This window comes from Fusarium odoratissimum (genome assembly GCF_000260195.1).
Source record: "Fusarium odoratissimum NRRL 54006 unplaced genomic scaffold supercont1.1, whole genome shotgun sequence".
Taxonomy (NCBI): domain Eukaryota; kingdom Fungi; phylum Ascomycota; class Sordariomycetes; order Hypocreales; family Nectriaceae; genus Fusarium; species Fusarium odoratissimum.
Window position 1 is genome coordinate 4,137,699 of NW_022158687.1, and position 16,111 is coordinate 4,153,809.

The 16,111-nt window shown below is 48.8% G+C and overlaps 5 protein-coding genes across 11 annotated transcripts; 3 read left to right on the forward strand and 2 right to left on the reverse strand.

The window, feature by feature from the left end:
* The first annotated feature begins 523 nt into the window (after window positions 1-523).
* FOIG_01448 (glutamate carboxypeptidase II) lies at window positions 524-3,578 on the forward strand. Of its 2 annotated transcripts, XM_031198329.1 has the most exons (5): window positions 524-664; window positions 785-1,139; window positions 1,193-1,737; window positions 1,785-3,160; window positions 3,210-3,570. In XM_031198329.1, exons 1-5 carry the CDS (start codon window positions 654-656, stop codon window positions 3,323-3,325), a joined length of 2,403 nt encoding a protein of 800 aa, XP_031074096.1. In that variant the 5' UTR covers window positions 524-653; the 3' UTR covers window positions 3,326-3,570. The 2 variants fall into 2 exon arrangements, with proteins under 2 accessions (XP_031074096.1, XP_031074097.1); XM_031198330.1 differs by having other exon boundaries at window positions 524-1,139; window positions 3,210-3,578.
* A 143-nt stretch (window positions 3,579-3,721) lies between these two features.
* Window positions 3,722-5,415, reverse strand: FOIG_01449 (NADH-cytochrome b5 reductase 2). The gene is made up of 3 exons (XM_031198331.1): window positions 4,998-5,415; window positions 4,494-4,881; window positions 3,722-4,444 (listed from the first exon to the last, which is right to left on the reverse strand). Exons 1-3 carry the CDS (start codon window positions 5,037-5,039, stop codon window positions 3,876-3,878), a joined length of 999 nt encoding a protein of 332 aa, XP_031074098.1. The 5' UTR covers window positions 5,040-5,415; the 3' UTR covers window positions 3,722-3,875.
* A 51-nt stretch (window positions 5,416-5,466) lies between these two features.
* FOIG_01450 (uncharacterized protein) lies at window positions 5,467-8,588 on the reverse strand. Of its 5 annotated transcripts, none has more exons than XM_031198334.1 (3): window positions 6,918-8,588; window positions 6,304-6,869; window positions 5,490-6,219 (listed from the first exon to the last, which is right to left on the reverse strand). In XM_031198334.1, exons 1-3 carry the CDS (start codon window positions 7,450-7,452, stop codon window positions 5,923-5,925), a joined length of 1,398 nt encoding a protein of 465 aa, XP_031074101.1. In that variant the 5' UTR covers window positions 7,453-8,588; the 3' UTR covers window positions 5,490-5,922. The 5 variants fall into 5 exon arrangements, with proteins under 5 accessions (XP_031074102.1, XP_031074100.1, XP_031074101.1 ...); XM_031198336.1 differs by having other exon boundaries at window positions 5,492-6,219; window positions 6,273-6,869; XM_031198335.1 differs by having other exon boundaries at window positions 5,467-6,219; window positions 6,273-8,588.
* Window positions 8,589-10,463: 1,875 nt separating this feature from the next.
* On the forward strand, window positions 10,464-12,607 carry FOIG_01451 (RNA polymerase II subunit A domain phosphatase SSU72). 2 transcript variants are annotated; one of them, XM_031198337.1, is made up of 4 exons: window positions 10,464-10,594; window positions 10,771-10,967; window positions 11,024-12,466; window positions 12,501-12,607. In XM_031198337.1, the coding sequence occupies exons 2-3, from the start codon at window positions 10,858-10,860 to the stop codon at window positions 11,679-11,681; spliced, it is 768 nt and encodes a 255-aa protein (XP_031074104.1). In that variant the 5' UTR covers window positions 10,464-10,594; window positions 10,771-10,857; the 3' UTR covers window positions 11,682-12,466; window positions 12,501-12,607. The 2 variants fall into 2 exon arrangements, with proteins under 2 accessions (XP_031074104.1, XP_031074105.1); XM_031198338.1 differs by having other exon boundaries at window positions 10,771-12,466.
* Window positions 12,608-13,222: 615 nt separating this feature from the next.
* Window positions 13,223-15,320, forward strand: FOIG_01452 (uncharacterized protein). The gene is made up of 2 exons (XM_031198339.1): window positions 13,223-13,410; window positions 13,463-15,320. Exons 1-2 carry the CDS (start codon window positions 13,364-13,366, stop codon window positions 14,928-14,930), a joined length of 1,515 nt encoding a protein of 504 aa, XP_031074106.1. The 5' UTR covers window positions 13,223-13,363; the 3' UTR covers window positions 14,931-15,320.
* Window positions 15,321-16,111: the final 791 nt, after the last annotated feature.

Genomic DNA, 16,111 nt, shown 5'->3' on the forward strand with positions numbered 1-16,111 from the left:
CTGCCGCCCCCGAAAGCGCCGCCCTAAAAGTGCTTCAGTCATCCCGTCCTGCAGGCCTCCGGATATTCCCTGCCTTGAGTCCGCCCTATTGCCGTGCCGAGCACTTGGCTGGCGGTGGATCAATCTTTAAAGATTTCTGTGAGCTTTGTTTACTCATCATATGGCCCATAAACGAGATTCCATTGTATTGTTTATCGAGTTCCGTTCAAACAGCTGTGGTTTAGAGTCCTGGAGGCGACAAAAAAAGAGGGAAAGACAGTTGCAGCTGTAAGATGAAAGATACTTCCTAGATAATTTATAAAACTTACTCTAAATCTAGGACTCTAGTCTCATAAGAAGATCCGATATTATTGTCCTAAATGTAAGAAATCTCTATTCAGTCATTTTTTCTTTAACTCTGAATGGATGATAAATACCGATTTCATCATCTTCAGCCGAGGCTGGGGGTGGCGGCGCCACTACGTGACAGCATTGACCAATCATTTCTAAGAGTCTGTTTCGTCATCAATATCGCCTATCACATCACATTACAACTTCCTGTTACAACTTGGGTTCCTTTCACGTTTCAACTTTCACCAACATCATTATTCAGGTTCCTATTACATGAGTAAATAAATCCAAAAAGCCCCTGGAGCTGCTAGGACGCCTTCATCATGAGTCGGATGTGAGTTCAACACCTACAGGACCTTAACCATTGTCTCCCTCCACTTTCCGGACATCGTCATCCAACCTGGACCAAATCCACCATCGAGGCTTGAGACTAATACTAAACCACAATATTCAGTAACTCCTCCCATCAGGAGCAGGAGAAGATGCCAGACGAGAACACGCCTCTCATCCAAACCGTTCGGGTCGGCCCTCCCCGGAGGAGGTATCCTCACCAGACCTGGCGTCGATTCTTCACTCTGATTTGCTCCGTGATTCTCATCGGCGGTTTTGGCTTGTTCGTGTTCCAAACTTTCTTCATTGGGCCTCGTCATCATCACGGCCACCCTGGCTCTTGGTTACCAGGCAAGAGCCGTCTAAGTTATGAGGAACTCGAACGTATTCTCTTTGATACGCCGGACCCCAAGAAGGCTGAGGAATGGAGCCGTTACTATACATCGGGCCCCCATCTGGCCGGCGCCAACTACTCACAGGTAAGGACTCATAATGGATGGCCAGTTTTAAGTATTAAGCTCATCTCTTCTAGGCCGAGTGGACCAGGGATCGATGGGAGGAATTTGGTGTCAAGTCTGAGATCGTGGCTTATGACGCCTACCTCAACTACCCCGTTGATTCCAGCGTTTCCATCCTGAAGAAGTCGAAGAATGGGAAAGACTGGGACACCACCTTCAAGGCCTCTCTCGAGGAAGATGTTATTGACGAAGACCCCACAACGTCCCTCGAAAATCGTGTGCCCATCTTTCACGGCTACTCGGCGAGTGGAAATGTCACTGCTTCCTTCGTCTACGTCAATTATGGTACTTATCAAGACTATCAAGATCTTGTTGATGCCAAAATTGACGTCAAGGGCAAGATTGCTATTGCTCGATATGGAGGAATCTTCCGAGGCCTCAAGGTCAAACGTGCACAAGAACTCGGTTTCGTTGGCATCCTGATCTACAGTGACCCTGGTGATGATGGAGAAAGGACCGAGGAGAACGGGTACAAACCTTACCCTGAAGGACCTGCACGTAACCCCAGTGCTGTTCAGCGCGGAAGCGCAGAGTTTCTGAGCATTCGCCCTGGTGATCCGTATGTTCCCATAATCCTGAAACGAAAAGACTGAACTGACCTTCTAGATCTACCCCTGGATATCCTTCCAAGCCTGGTGTTCCCCGAGCACCAGTCGATGATGCAACCCCTTCTATCCCCTCCATTCCTATCTCATACCGTGATGCCCTCCCTATCCTCAAAGCTCTGAATGGTCACGGTCCAAAATCCACCGACTTTAACAAGTACTGGAACAAGAATCTCGGCTTGAAGTACAAGGGTATCAAATACAACATCGGTCCCACCCCGGATGATGTTGTTATCAATCTCTATAATGAACAGAAATATGTCACTACTCCTCTCTGGGACGTTATCGGCGTCGTCAATGGTACTATCCCCAATGAAGTCATCGTTGTTGGAAACCACCGAGACGCTTGGATCGCTGGTGGGGCTGGCGATCCCAACAGTGGCTCTGCAGTCATCAACGAGGTCATACGAGGAGTTGGAAAGGCCGTCGAGGCTGGTTGGAAGCCTCTTCGAACTATCGTTTTCGCGAGCTGGGATGGCGAGGAATACTCACTCATCGGCAGTACCGAATGGGTTGAGGAATATCTGCCATGGCTCTCGGAAGCAAATGTCGCCTACGTCAATGTCGACGTCGGCGTCGACGGCCCCGAGTTTACTGCTTCTGCAGCTCCTCTCCTCAATCAGATCATCCGCGACGTTACAAGCGCTGTACCCTCGCCCAACCAGACTATCCCTGGTCAGACAGTCAATGACCTCTGGTCAGGCAGGATCGCAACCATGGGCAGCGGCAGTGATTTCACCGCGTTCCAGGATCATGCAGGTATTCCCTGTATTGACTTTGGTTTCAAGTACAGAGGTAACAGTGCTGTGTATCACTACCACAGCAACTATGACAGCTTCTACTGGATGAAGGAGTACGGTGACGTTGGATTCAAGTACCACCGAACTATGGCTCAGATCCTGGGTCTGACCATTGCCAAACTTGCTGGGACCGTGATTATTCCCTTCAGTGCTACCGAGTACGCTGATGCGTTGGAGGGCTATCTCGACAAGGTTGAGGCCAAGTTAGAGCCTACCAAGGACGCTCTCACCGAGGAGGAGATCTTCAATATCCGTGGTGCCGTCTCATCGGGCAAGCCGATTGGCAACGAGGACGATTTCAAGACGAGCCTCAAGGATATTCGTGACCTCCTTGGACACTTCCACCTAAAGGCTAGCGAGCTCGACGCTGAAGCTGAAATCGCTAAACATCAGCTTGAGCAAGGTATTCCATGGTGGAACATCGTTGAAAAGATTCGTCTGGGCTATACCATCGTCAGGGTCAACAGGAGATATAAGTTGCTTGAAAGGAGCTTCCTCTACGAAGGAGGCTTGGATGACCGAGACTGGTTCAAGCATGTTGTATTTGCGCCTGGTATCTGGACCGGTTATTCTGGAGGTAAGATATCGCCGAAAAGAACGTGACTCACATGCTGACGATTATATAGCTGTTTTCCCTGGTTGGGTTGAGAGCATCGACGCCAAGGACTATATCAAGGGCCTCAAGTGGTCCGCCATTATCGGACGCTCCATTAACAGTGCCATTGATGGTCTTTCGGATTAGGCTGCTGATTGGTTCTGGACCTGTTTTGAACTAGGATCTATTTAGCTATTTATGCTCAAATGTGGAACTGATAATCAAGTTTTCGTGCCATGTCATCATGAGAATGTGATGAGTGTAGCGCATGCTATGCATGCTATGCTTAGAGGGCGCGAGAACATGACAGGAGATCGTCAACTATCTACCGGAAATGTACCTACCTCTTTTGAATATTTAAGAAGTATATCATCACAAGTATAAGCCTCGTGTCATAAGATTAGTATTCTTGAGGTAAGGCTTAAGGCAGAGGCAACCCAAGTGTACATGGCATTGTCATAAGTTAGCGGGCGGATTTCCCTCACATTTCCTTAAACTGCATGGCATACATGCCATACTGTACTAATAAGAATACATCCAGTCACTAATGAATGCACAAAATCGAAATGTAGGTTGGCTTGTTATCAATTCTAGACGGCATCCCGTCGTCTATATCGCTTCTATAGCAGATCTTACACTGTTCTCTCTATGCTTTGTCGCCATCATTCAATTCTATCATTACATGCGCATCGTTCGCTTAGAACTTGTACACCTGGTCCTCCTTGTAGCCAAGCTCCTTAAGGGCACCAGTCAGCTCACCCTGGTTCTTGGGGCTGACCTTGTTTCCGGAGATGGCGTTCATGAGACCGGGAGGGCCGCAGACAAAGAGCTTGATGTTCTCGTTCTTGGGCTCAGGGAGAACAGTCTTGAGGAGCTCCTTGGAGATGTAGCCGCTGTTGCCGACCCAATCCTTGGGGGGGTTGTCGAGGACATAGAAAGCACGGAAACGCTGGGGGAAGGTGTTCTCGAGGTGCTCAAACTCCTTCTTCAGAAGGATGTCCTGCTCGGAGACGTTGCCAAAGACAAGGGTGACCTTGGTCTTATCGTTGGGGTTGTTGAAAATAGCGCGAGCGAGCTGGTACATGGGGGTGATGCCAGTACCGCCGGCAATGAGGGCAATGTGGTCGTGCTTGTTCTCCTCCCAGGGGTACTTGGGCAGAGGACCCTTGATGTCGAGACGTTGGCCGGGAACAAGGTTGTGGAGGTGTGTGCTCATAGGACCGTTGGGGTACTTCTTAACGAGCAAGTCGATGAAACCCTTCTCGTCTGCAATCGTCAGTCGGCTGTGCTAAAGAAATCTAATTCGGCTACATACTTTCATCGCTGATAGGGGTGTAGGGTCGGAGAGTAGCCTTCTCGTCGTTGGGACCCTTGTACTTTGTAAGAATGGCGCTGGCAACGTGCAGGCCAGAGACTTGATCGGGCTCGGGAAGCTCAAAGCGTAGACGCTTGGTGTTGTGGTTGACAAGCTCAACATCCGAAAGCTTGAGGGAAACGAAACCCTGGTCACCACCAGTGAAGGCCTTCTTGGGCTCAACACCAACGGCCTGCTTCACATCAGCAGCAGCAGCCGCAGCAGAGGGAGCTCCGCTCTTGCTGAAGTACCAGTAACCAGCACCCCCGACGGCAGCAGCTCCAGCGGCGTAGAGGATAGCATTGGAACCTCCAGCGCCTCCAGCCTCGGTGGCATATCGACGAACAGACTAAAAAGTAAGTTAGTTAAGCTTCGCGACGAGCAATTGAGGATGATGTAGTTCAGATTGATAATCCGAAACAGACCATGGAGGGGCGCAAATGCGCGTGACGAGAAAAAACGTACCCTCAAAGGCTGAGCAGCGCGGAATGCAGATCGGGCGAACATCTTGACTTGATTATGAGGTCAATTGAAGGTCAATTGGCCAGAAGTAGAGAATGAGAGGTTGTTGCTGGTATCGTCTGAAGAGCTAGAGAAGCGGGCGTATCCAGGTATTCCGAAATCGCGACGGAACGAGAGATGACGTTATGAGTCACGTGATATCCCGGACAAAGCACGTCAACTTCGGGAACCCGGCCGTAGATATCTTCGCTCGCTTGTTGTATGATGTGATATAACGAGCTTGGATGTAGACGAGCGCTAGATTTTGCTCTGGTAATGATTGCGTGATGGCTTGTCTCGGGGGATGTGGTACAAGTAACTTGACAATAAGCAATCTCCAATCAACTTATGCCATGTCTATTTCTCCATCTTCCAAGCTTTTTAGCTTCGGCAATACGATACAGGCTCTCAAAAGGAAGGTTTAGGTTAACAAGGGGAACTCGGTTATTTTATGATGGGTGCATCAGGATATACTATCTTAATAGGTTCATATATAGATTACCGAAACATCGGCCTTTTATTACTGCGATATAGCACTAACCCCGTCCAACACCACTTTCATCTTCTCTGAATCTCTCGGTAGTTCCCCTTGGAACTCCTTTTTCTCATTACCTAGCTCAACAGATCTCTGTATTCATTGATCTGTCCTCCGTCATAACTCCATACAGCCAATCTAGATAACTTTTGCCCTTAAACAAGACTGAGAACATTGCCGTCTCCCATCATGCCAACGTGGCATATTTATACATAATCTCAAGTCACCTGTTGACGGCGGTCGGAGTTTGCTGTGGTATTATTGGTATATTCGCCCGCTCCATTAGAAGAATACATCGAATCGTGAACGTCTCTTCAAGCATGGCATGCAATTCGTTATTATTCAATCACCATATCACCTTTCCTCTCCTCTCGCTTCCTCACAGCCCCCTGGCTCGACCAACTCCATTGGTGGCTTCGTCTGTACTGGTGTAACATTCGAGTCCCTCTTTGTTCCACTGTCGTGACTCTCCCTCCTCAAAATACCAGTATCTTGAGGCTGAGCAATCGTCGGTGTGTTTGCTTGGCTACCTCCCCGTTGCCCGTGATAGTGAATAACTTGGGGAGGCGGTTGTCCGGAGTGGAGGCCCAGTTGCTCAGTGGGATACGGGTCAAGGTCTTTGCTCGAGGTCGAGAACATCGACACGATTGGCTGATGGTACCCGTTAGTCGCATTGCTGGAAGATGGAGTATGGCCATATTGACCGCTATGCTCCGCTTGAGTAGGTGTGCCCACATCAGGGGAGCCAGTTCCCTCCACAAGGTGACCAGCCAAGCTGTTCATTCCTCCCTCAATATCGCGAAGTAGTCGGACATACTCCTCGGGCACCAGGCCGCTTTCCTGCGTCTTCGGATCCTCAGCCACCAGCCAGCCTTGCCCGTGCCGGTACGACACCCAGATAATCTGGCCCTCAACTAGAGGCAATTCGTTCTCGTTTTCCCGCTCGAAATCGAACAGGGCGACGGCCTTGCCGTGGAACTCCTCGTCCGGCGATGTAATAGTAAACTGGTAATCTCGTGAATAGCGAGACTGGTCCTCGTCATTGTAGCCTGGAGACGATGGGGAACTGTCAGACTCGGGCTGATAGTACTCACCGCCCTCGGCAGCCCGGGGTTGCTGGGCAATGTGATATGCCCGACTGTGTCTTGCCTGCTCTGGAGGATATGTAACAAAATCTCCACCAGGGCCGTTGGCCTCGCCGCTGTTATTGACATAATATGTTTCGCTACCGTCTCCGCTAGTTCCCATATAGTAACCCCGCTCATGATCATAGTTCGAAGAATGCATATCAAGATCGCGACCTGTCCTCCCCCTCAGCGTTGTCGCTGCCGAGGTTGACTTATGCTTGCGGTGGCGTGTAGCTACAACAGGGCTTTGCAGATCCTCGTCTTCGCTATATGGGGGCCCACCGTCGAATTGGATGGGGGCCAAATCATGGCCACGGTTGAATCCATCTGTACCCCACGACTCCCAAGGCATACGTGTTTCCCACGACACTGGGGGATCTGATAACCTACGATGCTCGCTTGCGGGCGTTGTCATACCGGAAGGCGGTCCCGAAGGTTCTGGCGGCGGCCCATAGTGCAGAGGATGAGTAGCAGGGTACGCAAAGTCCCGCACTTGAGTATATGAGAGAGTCGAGGGAAACATCGGAAACATATGTGAGGTCGGACGGGATCTCGTAGGCAGAGAGCCCGTCGAGTATTGGGAAAGTCGGCTTCTGGAAACGTGAGACATTGGTCGCGATTGTATGCTTCGGCGCGAAGGCGGAGAGGTGATTAGAGGTGGCAGCGCGGGGTGATTAGGGTTCGGAGAAGAGGATGCGGCTGCTGAAGGAGAGGTCACTGGAGAAGAAGTCGTAGACATAACTGCCGTTGTCGACATGCCTTTTAGGAAAAGGTCTAGCGACAGTCGTGCGATCTGGCGCACGCGGCCGCGCAACCGCCGAAGGATGAGCGTGCAGCAGAGAAGGTCTCGCGGGGCTGCAGTAAGACTGACAGTTAGACGGTGCGCTAAAGAACTAGGTATCGGCAGCGAGATTGAAGCGGCAAAATGTGTGGAAAAAAGCGATCTCTGCACTGGAGAGCTCGATGCGATATTTTGATTTGCGTTTGTAATGCTCGACGCTCGAAGTTGGTCTCGTTCGAGTTGAGCTGTCGAGGCGGCGGACGTCAAGTCAGCCGTAGCGCTAAGGCGTGAGCCAGCAAGGGCTCCAGTCGAGTTCCAAGTATAATAGTCAACGCTGAGCCAAGCCCTAATGCAGATGATGCCAGACGACCAGTCGTCAGGCGACAAAGCACGAGATGAGTCGGTTACAAGTGTGGAGTGGGAGTGCGAAGGAGCGTAGAGAAGCAGAAGCAGAAGCAGAAGTAATAGCAACTGGACAGAAACAGAAACAGAACAGAAGAGAAAACAATGCCCTGGTCTTGCTGCCGGTGCTCGGGAACAAGGGCACCACGCTGTACAGTAGCTGTCTGATCAAAAATGCCTGCGCTTGCGCTCTAGGCGAGGCGAGAAACCAAAGAGGGCCTGGCCTGGGCTGAACTGAACTGGGGTAGGATGTGATCCCAAGATGGATTGTGATGAGTGTGAGGTGAAGTTAGGTTAGAGAAGCGAGCGAGGAAGGCCATCAATCGATGGATTGCCCACCTTAGCAATCCTCGCGAGAAGTGACCTGGGGGAGACAGTACTGTACCCGGTAAGGTCGCCCGTTGGCACGTCCGGGCCCGGGACCTGGAGGCTGTAGTGGGGCACAATTGGGCGCAATAGCGCACCACACCACTGAAGCAAGCGCCTTACGCACCAATCCGACTGGTCAGGGGTCTTAAATCAAGCGAGTCAGCGCCTGTAAGTCGGAGAGAAGGAGCCCAATGAGACCCGAATATGAATGAAATGTTTCTGTCAGTTGTCGCCGCTTGCTCTTTGGGCGCTAGCAAGCAGGAGACTGTTGTGGGATGATGTTAGTAACGAGTTAATATGCAAGTGAGAAGAGATATCAGGGTAATGGAAGAGACCTCCTGTTGGCTCAATGTGACATCCAACGGTCGGGCAGTTCCCAAATGAGGGGTATGCTTGACTACCTAAATTTCCAGCATTTAGACCTAAATTTAGGATCAAAGAAAGATAAAAAAGTCATTGTAAACTTTCCATGATGACACATTGATAACCTATTCTACGTGTTTACTGGTATAACGGTTTATGGTTATTATTTAGCTGTTAGCTGGTCATCATGCCCAGGTTGATAACTTCCTTACCTATATCTTTTGGACAAAGCATGTGCCTCCATCCCAACCCTGGAGGAGCCGCATCTCATCCGGCCCATCTGATTAATTAAATTCAGGTTGTAACAACCAAAGGCGCCACAAAATCATTTGCACTTGTCTTTAGACCCTCTACCCTGCTTCAACCCCTCTGAAACCTTGATCCTTTCTCGATCTCCCTCGTGTTCATCCCGAAAAGATGACTGTCGTCGTCTTGCATGCGCATGCGCATACGCACACACAATACGGTAAACCCAACAAGACGTACGACAACTCTGAACGAGGATCTCCCTGTATACCCACCCGGGCCGTTGGAACCTCAATCTGGAAAGGTGACCCTGTTCATCTCTACTTGGTATGGATGGATACAGGAAAGTAAACTCAGCTGGCAAATGGATCAGGCCGGGCTGCCATGGATGTAATCTCCGGTTATTGCATCGTTGCTGTCGCAATGAAATAATCCTCTCTGTTTATTCAGGCCTTTCTGGAAATTACTGTCATCATGGTGTGCAGGATCATGAAACTAGACCCCGAAGGTTGTATGGCAGGGGCATCTAGATCGATGTTGGTTGCGTAGCGAGCTGGCAACAAGGCAAAAACGAACAAGGTCATCATGGCATGTAGTGATCCTCTTGCTAGGTATACACACGTATGTTTTTTTCTTATTGTTTATGGTGCTTCGATGATCTCGTTCCAGGTTCTTTACCTGGGTCATTATCCGCGATCTCCTCCCGGCGGCCGAGGTTTGATGCCTTCTGAGTCCCGCCCACAAACCCGTTCAGTACGGAACCAATTCTGCATCTGGTGCCAAGTTGGTGTAGTGTAATTGGGTCTGCAGGGTTATCACAGGTGAAAGAGAGATGCAGTATAGCAACCACCTGGTGATTTCATACTAACCAGGCATGAGGCTCAAAATGTCAACATTGTCTATTTGACACAACTTGAGAGTTAGAGTTAATTTCACCAAACTCAACAAACTCAGCAAAGCCCAGATTTCTTCTTCCTTCTTCCATGATCCAACTCTCTTATACGTGTACAGAAAGGACCAGCCGGTGCCTTGGGTGACTGGTGAGGTTTCTATTCTGGGCTAAATTTGGTGTCTTCGCTGATTGGCTACACCAAAGCGTCGTTTGTTTCAGGTTATGCGGGCGTTTAAAAGCCAATAGCCTTTGCAGATCAAATTCGCTGGTGGAGATCTCTCTGTTGGTCGCTTCATGAACCACAAGGAATCAATTCAACTGTCTGATTACACCGAGCCGCCCCCCCCCCGAATTTCAACTCTCTAATCAAGGGCAAAGAAGTTGTACAGTACTGCAACTGAGCGACACGTGACCTCCTATTGGTTGCTAAGTGAACGCTAATATGATATCCTTTGTAGCCTACAAACACAAGTAGGAATAATATGCAATCCAATTTGAAGGTTAGACAAACTCCTGGTCTTAGTACCTAAGCATCAAAACTACAACTACGGTTATTACTAATCATCTTAGAGCATCGGTTCAGCTTAACTTAGTACACACAGGCTGGCAAATACCAAGAACTCGATGGTAGCAACCTACGTGGTTTGCTGACTCATCCACTCATGCCGGATTTTAGCCGGAAGCTAGCGTCAGCTCGCCCTAGCTTGACTTTTCCCGACTTCACAACAATTCAAAACCCAACCACTTCTTTCAATAAACATCATCAGACTGCGTCGCGTACCAAAGGAACGGTGCAACGATGACATGAAGTGACTGTTGGTGTGCCAACTTGAGACTCAAAGCTGGGTAAGTAGGTAAACGAACGATTTCCTTTTCTTTCATGATGAGTTTAACATATTGGAGCTGTCTGAATTTCTTTGCTGAAAAGACACTTTATACGCTTTTTTATCTGATGATGAACCTGCACTTCTCTCGCAACTTGCGCCTCCTTGAATGCAATGCACTGACACAGTGCCTCACAGTCTATCGTTCTGTCTCTTCAAAGCATGCCACGCGCCTTTCCGCCCGCCAACGACCTCGTTTTCTCGCCCGGCTAGGAACTCGAAAATATGGAGGTTGCCAACGGTGGCTCTTCGGCCCAGAGCCAGAATGGCTCATCTGAAAGCAACAGCGGATACAAACTCAAGTTTTGCACTGTATGTGCTAGTAACAACAATCGGTTCGTAGATGCGTGTCTCATTTCCGACAGTCTTTGTGCTAATGTTCATCCTGAAGCTCCATGGAAGCACATTTACGGCTATCCCAGGCTGACTATCCTGTCATCTCCTTCGGCACTGGTTCTCTCGTCCGTCTGCCTGGGCCTACCATTACCCAACCTAATGTGTATCACTTTAACAAAACCTCTTATGACAGTATGTTCAAGGAGCTTGAATCCAAGGATGCTCGGCTGTACAAGAACAACGGCATCCTTAACATGTTGAACCGTAACCGTGGCGTCAAATGGGGCCCAGAACGCTGGCAAGACTGGCAAGTTGGTGTACCTCGCCTGCAACATGCTAAGGACCGTGGCAGCGAGGGTACTGAAGGTGGTCTAGTCGATGTTGTCATCACCTGTGAAGAGCGATGCTGGGATGCTGTTGTCGATGATCTCCTTAACAGGGGTTCACCACTCAACCGACCTGTCCATGTCATCAATGTCGAGATCAAGGATAACCACGAAGAGGCCGCCATTGGTGGGCAGGGTATCTTGGATCTTGCGAACTCTCTCAACGCGGCTGCTCGTGAAGAGCGTGACGCTGTTGGTGCTTCGTCCTTTGACAATGGTTCTGCCTCAAGCAGAGCTTCCTTTGATGAGCGAGTACCTGATATTCTGGCTTCATGGCAGGAAAGGTGGCCCAATCTGCCAGCGACCTGGACTGTTGCTTGGTTCTAATCCGCGTAAAACCACAATCATACTACACATCTTGTGATTCGACTGCAATACCACACGACGAAGGCCTCGAGTGCTGAAGTAATCCAGCATCTCGGTAGGCGGTATACGCAAGTTTGCAAAGATATAGATCTATCCCCGGGATGGACAGTAGGATGAACTTGAGTGGCTTGGGGGGAGAGATTTGCTTCTTGCTTTTAATCGTAGATACCCGAGACCCGGTACAGTCGGAGTTGAGTTTTTTTGTGACAAGCCATGAGGCCGCCAACAACCCGCTAGGAAGGGCTTTCGTTGCCTTTGCATGATGCTCAGATGCTGAAGACGGACTAAAGGGCTCAGCCCTTCACATGTCACTATTATCACAAATCCATGCGCAGCTGAATATGGATAATACCTCATCACGGTTCACCCAACCTTCCCATTGCCGGCCATTCCGTTACTATCCCCGAAGGAGTTTCGCGATCAAGGAGATCCTGTTCGGTTGCTCAAGGGACCCCCACAGTGTATTAGGCGCATACCTTTCAAAGGCAGATAAGAAGTGTCGATCACAAACCGGCTTCAAAATTATATGAAGATTGTCCAGGCTGCATGGATAGTGAGCGTTTCAGGGAAGACTGATCAAGATTGATCTCGTTCAAATCGGAAAAGGTTTTGAACTCGATCACACAATAGATGGCGCTGGCGATCATTTTAGCACAGCTACTTGTAGTTATGTACGATTCATGTAAAGCGGCCAAGGGGAGGCAAGAAAACTTCAGACCTCTATCCTAAGTGATAAAAAGACTTAGGTAAGTTTAGTATAATTTAGTATAGATTTAGTAGGCCTTAAATTAGATATTTTTGGCACCTTGATTTCACGTCCGAAGTTTTCTTGCTCCCCAGGGACGACATTTGTAACTGGTATAGCGATGCTGATGTGTTGACTCTCCGCTATAATTGGCCAATCAGTAGGTCTCCAATGACGAATATGTCATGATGAGTCCTAAGGAGGCAGCTTGCATGACGGGTCAATGGCTGTCATTTAGTAGCATGGAAGTCCTTGTCATAGGCTCAGGGGTATTCAAGAGGCAACCAGTCGATATGGACCTTGTCTTATTATTCGAAGCCGCGTAATGGGAACGAACAGTATGGGAATCTAAATTAGTGCGGACGCCACAGCTTTGTTTGGTGGATCGTTATCTCAGGAGTTTGGGTGGTATGAACATCGATTCATTAGTTGATAGCTGTTAATCCATACACCTGAATGGTTTTAGACCTGCAAATACCACAATTTTACCATAGGGTATGGGAAGAAAACTTCTGATTGTAAATCAAGGTGCAAAAAAAGACTAATTTAAAGGTCTACTAAATTTTTCCTAAATCTACCTAAATTCTTTTGTCATTTAGATATGAGCCTGGAGTTTTCTTTCCCCCCCCTGCACTACCTCCCTGGGTAAGTATTGTAAGCCTCTCGGATGCTCTTATCCTTGCTTGTAACTTGTAAGAAGCATTCGTTTTGCCGCTTTATATGCAATTGAATCCTACTCGCCCATCCGCGGGGAGCTCGACTGGTGACCCGCGGAGCCCGCATCCTTCAGAAACCAGATAAAACAAAGCGAAAAACCAATTGCCGTGATACTCGTGAATGAAATAGAGTTCGAAAATAATAGCGATTTCATGGCACTTTGAGCAGCATATACGTTAGAATGGCACTACGAGAAGAGCCTAAGGTTATTCGACCAATGAGTAACTTGTATGGACCCTTTCAACTCCTATCAGCTGAACCAAACCTAACTATAAAGCAGAGAGTTGTACCACTCAGCCTTACACACTTTGCGTCATAGCTGTGGTACCGCAGTGGTCTGCCGTTATAGCCTCCCAAGTCATCTCATTGGCGGCTCATTTGAGACTATTCGAAATGCCTTCCATCGGGCTATGGCACTTATAGTAGTTGAACACCCCATGCTGCAAGTGGGTATCCTGAACGAGAACTCAGCTGTACCTTCATGGATTGAGCTGGAAAATGTCGATCTTGGTCTACATATTAGCTGGCAAGAGATCAAAGCTTCTGATGACTATGAGAGTTCCTTGAAGCATGAGATTCGGAGCCAGCTAGATACTTGGTTTACAGATGTCGAAACAAAGCCAGGATGGAGGGCCTCTATCCTATGGCCAGAAGGTAACATCCAGTCATTGGATGTTATTTTCTGCTGGAACCATACCAACTTCGATGGTGTAGGGGGCAAGATCCTGCACCAGACCTTGTTACGCAACCTCAATGACTCGAAGACCGATCATGAACCTGATTTGGAAGGAAACGTCCTTCATCTTCGCAGTACTGCAGACAAGTTTCCCCCTCCTCCAGAGGCGCTCATCAAAATCCCGATTTCTTGGGGCTTTGCTTTGTCGACAATCTGGAAAGAACTCAGGCCTCCAATTCTTGTGTCAAACGATCCAACCCAGGCCAATTGGGCCCCTATTCGCCAGGAGCCCTACCAAACCGAGTTCAGAACGTTCTCGATTGAGGATGCAATGCTGAAGAAGGTACTGAGCAAATGCCGAGCACATAGTACTACCATAACAGGCCTTTTGCATGCCCTGCCGCTGGTATCGCTTGCCCTGCAATTAGATGAGGGCAAGAAGCATCACAAACAAGAGGCAAAGTCGATGTTTGCTATCAGCGCATTGGATACACGTCGCTTCATCCCCACCAATTCTGAGGCATACCCTTGGCACGTTCCTAGTACGACCATGGACAACCAGATGACACTTGTTAGCCACATGTTTGGTGAGAACCTAGTCGCAGAAATCCGCTCTAAAGCCAAAGGAATACCGACACAATCACATGCCATGACTCAACTCGAGAATTTTGTCTGGGCAGCTGCTGTGCAAGCTAGAGAGGATATCCAGAACAAACTCGACAAGGGCATGGAAAATGACCCTTCAGGCTTGATGAACTTCGTCAAAGACTGGCGTGTTCAAAAGAAGCAGCAGCTCAAGAAGCCCCGAGTAGGTGCCTGGGGTGTATCCAATTTAGGAACACTCGATGGGGCCATTGAAGGCTCAGGCTGGAAGATCGAGAGAGCTGTGTTTCAGCTGAGCTGTGAACTCACATCGCCTGTGTTCCATATCAGCTCGATTAGCGTTAAGGGTAAAGAGATGTGCGTTGATGTCAGTTGGCAACAGGGTATCATCGATGCTGAGATTGGAGACACACTCGCGTCCGACATGGAGGCCTGGATAAGGTTCCTTGGCGCCGGGGGAGAGGAATGATGAAGGACCTCAGCCGAAAAACTGAAGACATTGATTGATTGAATCCGGGGGTCAAAAACAATTAGGTCAAGAGCCCTCTAAGTTTATCCTCAACTTATCCTAAACTTGTCCTAAGGTATCCTAAACCTATCCGAGGCTGTGTAAACAATTTTGTAGCCTAGGATCAAGTTGTGTGGCCTCCTCTGTGGGAGAGATAGGAGACGAGGAACGCAGGTTGGAATGTTTGAGGACGTCATGAATGACATGACAGAGAAATGAGGTCAAGTAGTGACCAAGTCAAGTTATGTTATGCTTCTATTTAGTATGCCGTAATGTCTGAGACATTCATAATAGTACAAGTTGGTTGGTCACAAATCAGAATCTCTCAGTCCCTTGATCGATCAACTATACGGAGTAATGATAATAGATCTAAAATGGGATTTTACTATTATCTTTCCACTTATAATATCTTATCCTATTTATGATTCTTATGATATTGTGTTGTCCATTATCAACTTATTCCGGCTTGTAGGTCCGGGTGGCTGTACAAGTACCTTGCCTAGCCGCGCACCAAGCACGTGCCGACTTTACCAAGACCCGCCTATCCCCAGCGCCTCGCTCGGCAACCCGCTAAGCTTTGAACGCCTGACCAGGATCATTCGTCAAATCAGAGCTCGCAAGAAAGAGTCGCTTTTGCTGGTTCAGGGGCAGGGGGGCCCTGGGGCGGTTGACGGGTGCATTGACTGGAGCTCTTTAGCAAAGCGCAGTGTGCTCAGTGGACCGGACCTTGAATAAGGTGCCCAGGCTTAAGCTCAGGTTGCATCGAGATTGGCTGTTCTGCTTATTTCCCGTCCGTCCCCTTGCATGGGGTCATATCATTCCATCTGGTGCTTTACACTTGAGCGGCAGATGCGAGAAGCCAATTCGATGTCTCGATATCAACCAAGCCAAAGTGGTAGCTGGAAGGTCAAAGTTGGCCCAATTACTATCAACTATTGTTCGATAAACCAATTCCGAACAATACCTTATCCAGTCTCGGTGGACTCAAGAAATTAACACTCCGTCTTGAACGATTTAATAAATTGCCAGACCGGGGCACCCGGACATTCTGGATTCTCACCCCAGAAGACAAAGACCGAGAACTCATTTCCCGTAAAGATCTCACTCACTGTGCTATATCTGTGTGATGTCCACTCGTTCGC

Excerpts from the sequence above, each read along its gene's own strand:
- FOIG_01448 (XM_031198329.1), top strand. Across the intron at positions 1,738-1,784 it reads AGCATTCGCCCTGGTGATCC|ATCTACCCCTGGATATCCTT; the intron begins GTATGTTCCCAT and ends CTGACCTTCTAG. Across the intron at positions 3,161-3,209 it reads CTGGACCGGTTATTCTGGAG|CTGTTTTCCCTGGTTGGGTT; the intron begins GTAAGATATCGC and ends ACGATTATATAG.
- FOIG_01450 (XM_031198332.1), bottom strand. The coding sequence starts at position 7,452 with ATGTCGACAACGGCAGTTATGTCTACGACTTCTTCTCCAGTGACCTCT. Across the intron at positions 6,870-6,917 it reads TGTTGTAGCTACACGCCACC|GTCGCGATCTTGATATGCAT; the intron begins GCAAGCATAAGT and ends GGGGGAGGACAG.
- FOIG_01452 (XM_031198339.1), top strand. The coding sequence starts at position 13,364 with ATGGCACTACGAGAAGAGCCTAAGGTTATTCGACCAATGAGTAACTT. Across the intron at positions 13,411-13,462 it reads ATTCGACCAATGAGTAACTT|AGAGTTGTACCACTCAGCCT; the intron begins GTATGGACCCTT and ends ACTATAAAGCAG.
- FOIG_01449 (XM_031198331.1), bottom strand. The coding sequence starts at position 5,039 with ATGTTCGCCCGATCTGCATTCCGCGCTGCTCAGCCTTTGAGG. Across the intron at positions 4,882-4,997 it reads GCGCTGCTCAGCCTTTGAGG|TCTGTTCGTCGATATGCCAC; the intron begins GTACGTTTTTTC and ends CTTACTTTTTAG. Across the intron at positions 4,445-4,493 it reads CACCCCTATCAGCGATGAAA|ACGAGAAGGGTTTCATCGAC; the intron begins GTATGTAGCCGA and ends TGACGATTGCAG.
- FOIG_01451 (XM_031198337.1), top strand. The coding sequence starts at position 10,858 with ATGGAGGTTGCCAACGGTGGCTCTTCGGCCCAGAGCCAGAATGGCTCA. Across the intron at positions 10,968-11,023 it reads TGTGCTAGTAACAACAATCG|CTCCATGGAAGCACATTTAC; the intron begins GTTCGTAGATGC and ends TTCATCCTGAAG.